Source organism: Berghia stephanieae, chromosome 1 (assembly GCF_034508935.2).
Source record: "Berghia stephanieae isolate SIO BIC M18660-M18661 chromosome 1, UCSD_Bste_1.3, whole genome shotgun sequence".
Classification (NCBI taxonomy): domain Eukaryota; kingdom Metazoa; phylum Mollusca; class Gastropoda; order Nudibranchia; family Aeolidiidae; genus Berghia; species Berghia stephanieae.
In genome coordinates, this window is record NC_088360.1 from 54,412,901 (window position 1) to 54,421,108 (window position 8,208).

Here is an 8,208-nt window from a genome sequence, read left to right on the forward strand (position 1 = left end):
TATATAAAAGCGCAATTTATTTTGTTGGTTTGTTTTGTTTGTTTGTCTTTTTTTTTTTTTTTTTTTTGTTGTTTTTGTTTTTTTTGTTTTGTTTTTTGTTTGTTTGTTGTTGTTTTTTTGTATTGTTTTTGTTTTGTTTTTTGTTTTGTTTTGTTTTGTTTTTTTTTGGTTTTTTTTTTGGGGGGGGGGGGGGGGGTGGGAATTTAACTATTTCTGACCAAAACGAATAAACCGTTATGTCAGAGTCCGGCAATTTGCACATGAAACGGTGCGCAAATCACGTTTGTCAGATCAGTGTTTCAAACGGCTGTTGTTGTAATGGTCGGATATAATGACGAGTTAAAATGAAATCTTTATATTGATGGTTTGTATTTCACTTTTCATTTTCAGTGCAACTTTAACGTGTTACTGTGAAATGCAACCCACCGTCCCAACACGGTATGATGCGGAGTGGTATCTGTTTTTGGGTTGTTTTTTTTTTTTTTTTTTTTAAATTTTTTTTTGGGGGGGGGGGGGGGGGGGGGGGGGTTTTAAGGGTTTTACAGCGCTTGCGACACATTTAAGTTATATCAGGGCCAGTAAGAAGAAAGAAAATGGGATCGTGAAAGGTTCTAGAATCACGATAAGTAAAAAGATAAAGTAAGACAAAAGGAATGGTACAATAGGAAAAGGGTTAGTCCAGAGCATACCAAATGTACTTATTGGATCACTTTAAAGTCATCAACACGAGCACTGATACTAAAGGAATGCACTAATTTACATATACATTCGAACAGAATAACTAATAAATACTAGAGATTTACAAAGACAACATATTAATCTCCCAACAAGACTAACATGACTGTTTCCCTCCTGTAGGGCATACGCAGGGTAGGACAAACCAAGTTATCTTACATCTCAAGACAAAGAAGATAGCATGTTTGAAAACACATTAGGGAAGAAGTAGTGCTCCATGCCTACTATGGAGTTGGGAACCCATCAGGAGTGGTATCGATCCCTGTTTTTTAGAAAAATAAAAATTGGTTTACTTTAATTAGTGACTAATTTGATTCATGTGTAGCTAGAATATTAAATTCCCACGGATGTACGTACCAACACACAAGTTTATCAGCGTATACCTGGTAGTCATGATAGACTTAGTGAGAAACATGGCTGGTCATAAACACAATAAAAGGGATCAGTGACTTCATTTCGTTCCTCTATAGTTTATTATATATAAACCGATGTATACACCATTCTGTTTTTTTTTTTATCACGTAAACAGAAAAATGCCTCGTTTGTTCTATTTGATTGATTTAATTAAGTTATTTACTTATATTTATTTATTATTTATGTCATTTGCTGTCGACGAGCGTGAATATAAATAGCCTCGATTTCTTGCTAACAAAAAAAATTCTTTGTGTTGACTTGAATCGTTTAAAAAAGATATTCTTAAGCCTAGGAATCGGATGTTCCGGTTACTGTAGTATGAAACGTCATGCAATAGAACAGTAAATCTGCCCAACTAACAAAAGAAGCATCATGCAACCACTGTTCGTCTGACCCCTCCAATGTTATAGAAGAATACTTTAATTTGCTGTTAGTGCGACCTTCATAATATAGTTTATCATCTAATTTAATATTTTAAACAAAAGTAAATTTACCAATTACTCTTTTTTTTGACAACAATTATTGCGACATGTATGACAAAACAGAATATCGACCTGTTTGTCAGATTTTATTAATTAGTCTTATATTATTTATTTTGAACTGTTAGTATTTATTAACATTTTTGTCATACGAAGTGTAATGGCCTACACTCTGACTACAAAATGAGAACCTATATTGTGCGTAAATTAATCGGTTCTAACGGAAAAATCATATCAACTATGGAATGTATTGTTACCCGGTTTGAGGAGCAAACGGTACTGTAATTGAATGACACCTTTTGTTAACGGTGCTAGTCTATCGCAAAAAAAAAACTCTCGACTACACCCAGGATCGACCCTGGTCCAATTGCGTGTGAAGCGAGTGTTCTACAAACTGAGTTGTTGGGACCCTTCGAACCATTTATCATCTTTTGAAAATAACCAGAAGTAGATGAACTTGTTCAATGACCTTTTTTTTTTTTTACTTAATTTGCGATGGTCATTTCGTTTCGTTTTAGGATGTAAAAGTATAATCACAGACAGGCAGAGATCGACACGTATGGGTGATGTTCTGTTTGTTTAGGTTTTGTTTTGTTTCGTTTTTTTTTTTTTTTCTTTTTCTTTCTCTTTGTTTAGTTTGTTGGGGTTTGTTTGGTTTGTTTTGCTATGTTTTTTGTTGTTGTTGTTGCTTGATATCTTTTTTAACCAGTAATTTTGGTTACTATTTTTAAAAATCCAATTATGAGATTCTTTTCTCCTGTTTCTTTCTTTTCAAAAGCCAAATAAAAGATGTCTATATTTGGAAATGGAGGATGTGATTGTTACCAAAAAAAACCCCAAAAATACGTTGCAGTTCAAAAGCCTTTTGTTCAACGTCGGAAAATAGTTGAGTTTGTGTAAATAATTACGTCATGACCGACAGATGTTTCCACGAATATAAAATCCGGGTTTGGGGGACTTTTTTTTTCGAAGGACCAAACTGAAAGCCTTAAACCAGAGACCGAATATTTGGAAGAAACCTTCACCTTGTTGGTGTTAAAATTAAAAGCAGTTCGACTTAATGCTTTCTAGATTTTTCAGATAAATTTTTGTAATGCGAATATCAAACCTTGTGAGGTCCCAGGTTTCATGGATTTTGCCAAGCTGCCAAGACCATTTAAATCGATCGATATTTGAAGGTTGAGCTTTCTGGTCAAATTTTTAAATAGTGTCTTTCTAGAGTGTAGGTAACTAGTTGATCGACAACAAAGTGATTGGTCTTTAGTTTTTCATTTAACATCCGAATACCGACCAAGGAGCTAAGTTTCCATAACGTTTTGAAAAATATGTATGACAATTTTCAATATTTTACAAGGCTTCTACGTGAAATCTGAGTAGTCGGGAATTATGAGAAATTGTTTTGTTGTTTTTATTTGTTTTTGTTTTTGATTGTTTGTTTATTTATTTGAGCGCGTGTGTGTTATTTTGGGTTTTTTCCGGGATGTGTTGTTTGTTTGTTTTTTGTTGGTTTTTTTTTTTTTGTTTTTTTTTTGTTTTTTTTTTTTTGGGGGGGGGGGGAGTTTAAACAACAATTTTATATTTTTAAGTTTTTGGGGTTGTTTTTTAAAATTTTGGTTATATCTTCATTTCCTACACCAACAACCTTTACCCGCTTCTCTCTCTCTCTCTCTCTCTCTCTCTCTCTCTCTCTCTCTCTCTCTCTCTCTCTCTCTCTTTTTTATTTTTTATTTTTTTTTTTTAATTGAGACCCTCTTCATCTTTCTCTGGACGCGGTGGGGGTTGTAAATTTCAATAGTAAGAAGATTGTCCAAAGGAACGAAGGAGCAAACGATATTCATTTGATACTTGCCCCGACATCTTACATGAAGAATATATTACTTCCATATCCCATGAGAGTCAGAAAAACTGCCCCCGCCCACCCCCCATCTCTCTCTCTCTCTCTCTCTCTCTCTCTCTCTCTCTTCTCTTCTCTCTTCCCCCCCTTCTCTCTCTCTCTCTCTCTCTCTCTCTCTCTCTCTTTCTTTCTTTCTTTCTCTCTCTCACATTATTTTTCTCTTCCCCCCCACCTTCCAAGCCGCAGAGAAATAACGAGTTAACTGCCGTAGTCAGGATCAACACATATTTAAAAATTTGGCCGGAAAATTGGTCCTCAACCCTCCTCTTGCCAAAAACTCTCAAATCCGCAGGTCCCAGGTTTGAGGATTTTTGCCAAGATGAGGGTCATTTAAATCGATCGACATTTGAAGGACGCATTTCTGGCCAAAATTTTAATGCGTAATTTTCCAGAGTGTGACTGTTAACTGATTTAAAAGTCAGGCACAGTTTACCAGCATACTTTTTGGGGCCTCTGAAGAGCTCCAACCTATAAACTATTCTTTTAGCTCCTCTTCTTCCTCTTTAGAATAAGTACCGCTGACATCTGCTCCTTTTCGTCGGTTTTTTTAAATAACATTCACATTGACGTGTATAGTTGTGTTCTCAGAAGAGCCAGACGCTCAAAAAGCATGTCCGGGTCTGAAAATTCTTGCCGTGCGTTACTTCAAACGTGAACAATAAACAAAAATGGTATCAACATGAGATCTTTACAACGTTTAGTTTGTAATTGCTGTTCATAATGTTTTGTGCATCGAGATTGTAAAATAAATACTAAGGCAAATAATAATACAGGGACATACGTTAGATTTCCCAGTAAATTTGATACACGCGTTTTCGTTATAAGTTTGCTATATTGTTTAGACCGCAATGTGTAAAATTGGGTGAACATATCTCCAACAAAAGAACGTTGTCGAACGGATGTCCCCAAGGCTGTGTGAGTTCCCCAATCCTGTACATCTTATACACCAACGACTGCAGACCATCCTTTGAAAATTGTTTTATAGTGAAATATGCAGATGATACTGCTATTCTTGGCTTATTAAAAGATAAAGTTACCGAAAATAATTATTTCAAACAAATAAATATATTCACCGATTGGTGTAAACAAAATCAGCTTGAATTAAATGTTGAAAAAACGAAAGAACAGGTGTTTGGTGTAAAAAATAAAAACGACTTAAAGTGTGTGGCGATCGGTAAAGATGATGTTGAGATAGTTGACTATTTTAAATATTTAGGAATAACCATTGATAGTTCCCTCAATTTCTCTCAACATATTAATATAATATCTAAGAAAGTTGCCCAAAGATTATACATCCTAAGGAAATTGAGAACATTTCAAGTAAGGAAGAAAACTATGTTAAGAGTTTATGACTCATTGATTAAAAGTGTAATTGCGTTTGGCTGCACCATATTCTCTCAACATATTAATATAATATCTAAGAAAGTTGCCCAAAGATTATACATCCTAAGGAAATTGAGAACATTTCAAGTAAGGAAGAAAACTATGTTAAGAGTTTATGACTCATTGATTAAAAGTGTAATTGCGTTTGGCTGCACCATATGGTTTGGAGGATGCCGACTTAAAGATAAATCAAAAATTTCAAAATTTATCAAAGAGGCATCAAAAATAATAAACCATCCTCTTGATGGAGTAGAAAGAATTCATGGAAAAGCAATAGAAAGGAAAGCATTCTCAATTACCAACAATAAAAAACATATTTTATACCATGAATTTAGTCTTTTACCATCTGGGAGAAGGTTTTGTCAGATTAAATGTAGAACTAACAAGTATAAATCAACGTTCGTTCCATCAGCAATAAAAATTTTGAATATTTCATATGGTACAAAAAAACCAAGGATTGATTCGTTGACTGATTAACTGATTAATTTATTTAATGTAAGATTAACTGACCAATTGATAATGATGATAATTTTTGGTGTCGAATTGCCACAATCGTAACAAATTGAAAACGAAATGAATATGTTTATGTTGTGTATATCGCACGTGTGAAAGAAAGAGAGGAAGAGAGAGAGAGAGAGAGAGAGAGAGAGAGAGAGAGAGAGAGAGAGAGAGAGAGAAAATAAGTAGGAGTGAAATATCTGTTCAATCTTACAGTTATCGTTTAACATTATAACAAGTGTAACTAAATGACAAATTGCCATATTTATGGACAATAAAGATCTATTATTATTATTATTATTATTATTATTATTATTATTATTATTATTATTATTATTATTATTAATGGTGAGGAATATAGGGTATGGAGAAGTGTCAGATGAAAACAGATAAAAATATCACTGTGTCAGAGATTCTTATTGAGAGAGAGAGAGAGAGAGAGAGAGAGAGAGAGAGAGAGAGAGGGGGGGGGGATATCAGAGAGCAGTTGCACAAGCCACTGAGCAATCCAAACATACAAAATGTCTTAATGGCTCATCAGCTAGTGAGGATAAAGAAGTTAGGGGAAGGGGGTTGGGGAGAGATTATAAAATGATGCTATTTTTTAAAACACCATTTTACATTCCTCTGAGATATGATAAAGAAAAATCGCTTTTGAACAAGAGATTAATAAGGGCTAGTGATTGATACGTCTCGGGAACTCATCCTATCTTTAAGCTCAGTACATTACAACTACACCATGCCGGTCACGAAAACTATACCAATGATATTTAATGACAAAGATGAGCTCTCCTTCACTTTCACTGTCTATTTTACTCCCTCATTTCGTCTTGTTTTATTATTTTTAATTTTTGATTAATTTATTTGTTTATCGACTTGTTTCATATCATTATCATGGCAGTAGGGGGGGGGGGGGCTTGTAGTTGTCAGATAAATAAGCTGATCAAATATTCAGAATTCTTGCTATGCAAGTGGCTTATAGACTTGTCAGGCTTTTCTTTTTATCTTTACCACTTATCCCTGAGTTCTTTTTTTTTTTTTTTTTTTTTTTTGTTTAAGTAAGAACCACCTGAGATTTATCCAGCATTTAAATTAGAGCTTTACGTTTCATTTTCCAAAAAATCACGCTAAATTTTCGAATTCCTGAAGAATGCGTAAACTGTGCAAATAGGTGTTATGAACGAAAGCTTTTTCACTTCCGGAAACAGAAACATCAACATTAAGAATACCCTTTAATCCAACAAATATAAAAAGTACCCATGGTGTTCAAAGAATATTATTCTAAGGGGTAAAATCAATGGATGAAAGTAGTGAGTGGCATTATCAACGTAATTGTGTCGAAGCATAAGAAATGGTCGTTTTATTTTCTTAATGCAAATATTGCAAAAATAAGACTTACTTCATTTCAGTTTTATTTAAATGTTCAATCAGAATCATGAGAATAAAATAATGAAAACCAACAGGTCATCTTAGTAAGCAGTTCTTTAATATAGTATGGATGGAAGCAAACGGAAAATGGAAAGCAGGACTTCCATAATTTCACAGCACTTTTGTTTTATTACTTAATCTTTTAGCGATTATGGAATTTAACTTTGTTGCAATAAATATTATTAGATGAGATATGTCAATTTAAGATAAGTATCAGTTATAATATAAGTTTCAAAAACAATTTGCTGAGTCGGTTGTCGTTTCCGCACCATCATTTGCGATATTGCAAGTGATAGTAAACATACTTTCATCGGGTTATAGAATCTTTAGTTAGGGTCGAGGGAGGGGGGGGGGGGGGGGAGGGAATTCCTCTCGATAAAAAAGGGTGGGGTCCCCCACCCCTATCCCCCCGATAATATAATATAAACCCCTCTTTAGGTACTGTGATACTAGCGTAGTCCTTCCTGGAATAGGCTGTTGTTTACATTATAAAATATGCTCTATCTTGATTGGTAAATAATTTGTTAAACTCCATATTGACAGATAGATAAACAGGTCAATTGATTGATGGATTAATGGAAAAATAGATAGCTAGATGGATATATATATATATATATAGATAGATAGATAGATAGATAGATAGATAGATAGATAGATAGATAGATAGATAGATAGATAGATAGATAACATCGCGCATTTTTTTTTCGTGCTGTTTGTATTCTTTAGGTACTGATTCAGATGGCACAACCAATTTTTACCCATTCAATTTCGTTTAATTAAAAAGCTATTTTCATTTTATGCATGGCAGCCATTAGTCGTCCTCAAAACACGTCTTTTACCCAGAGAAATCAGCTTTTCAGATCCACAGCATTAAATATAGATTCTAAAATGTACATGGTGTTGGAAAGCAATCCCATCCATAGACATTTTAATATTTGTGTCTAATGTGGGGTAATTAATTCGGTCAGTGACAACTAGAGGTAGCAATTCTGAGAGCCCCCTGCACAGCGTTCACTATTTTTTTAGCACGCGTGACTTTAAAATGCATGACGTTGTACAGTTATTAACTGCAATCCCATAGTGTTCTGGCAATTTGATAGTAGCATTTTGATCTTATATTACAGTGTTCGAAAGTTGGATTTTTGCACCCAATTTATGCATTTTGTAATCTTGCGGTATAGTGGTGTGTCATCAAAATACCTGTTGGGCAGGGGTGGGCGTACGACGGTACGACGTAAAATGAACTAGGAATTCTTTATCACTGACGTTTCGGCTTATAACTGAAGAGTAAGGAGATTTTGGTAATATAAAACGGATATCGATGAGAACATGAGATATATAAATTTATCTAATTGTTTAAATTTTAATGTAATATGA

The 8,208-nt window shown here is 34.1% G+C and overlaps 1 protein-coding gene and 1 long non-coding RNA gene across 3 annotated transcripts in view; one reads left to right on the plus strand and one right to left on the minus strand.

Moving 5' to 3' along the window:
* The window catches only part of LOC144977779 (uncharacterized), a 130,313-nt gene that overhangs the window by 108,636 nt on the left and 13,469 nt on the right, over positions 1-8,208 (minus strand). The window lies entirely within an intron of this gene.
* The window catches only part of LOC144977765 (cAMP-dependent protein kinase catalytic subunit beta-like), a 26,403-nt gene continuing 24,516 nt past the window's right edge, over positions 6,322-8,208 (plus strand). The window contains exon 1 of one of the 2 annotated variants that reach the window (XM_078923157.1): positions 6,322-6,713. In XM_078923157.1, coding sequence (XP_078779283.1) covers positions 6,701-6,713 — 13 coding nt within the window. In that variant the 5' untranslated portion in view covers positions 6,322-6,700. The remainder of the gene's footprint in view (positions 6,714-8,208) is intronic. The other variant, XM_078923164.1, reaches the window with a different exon arrangement.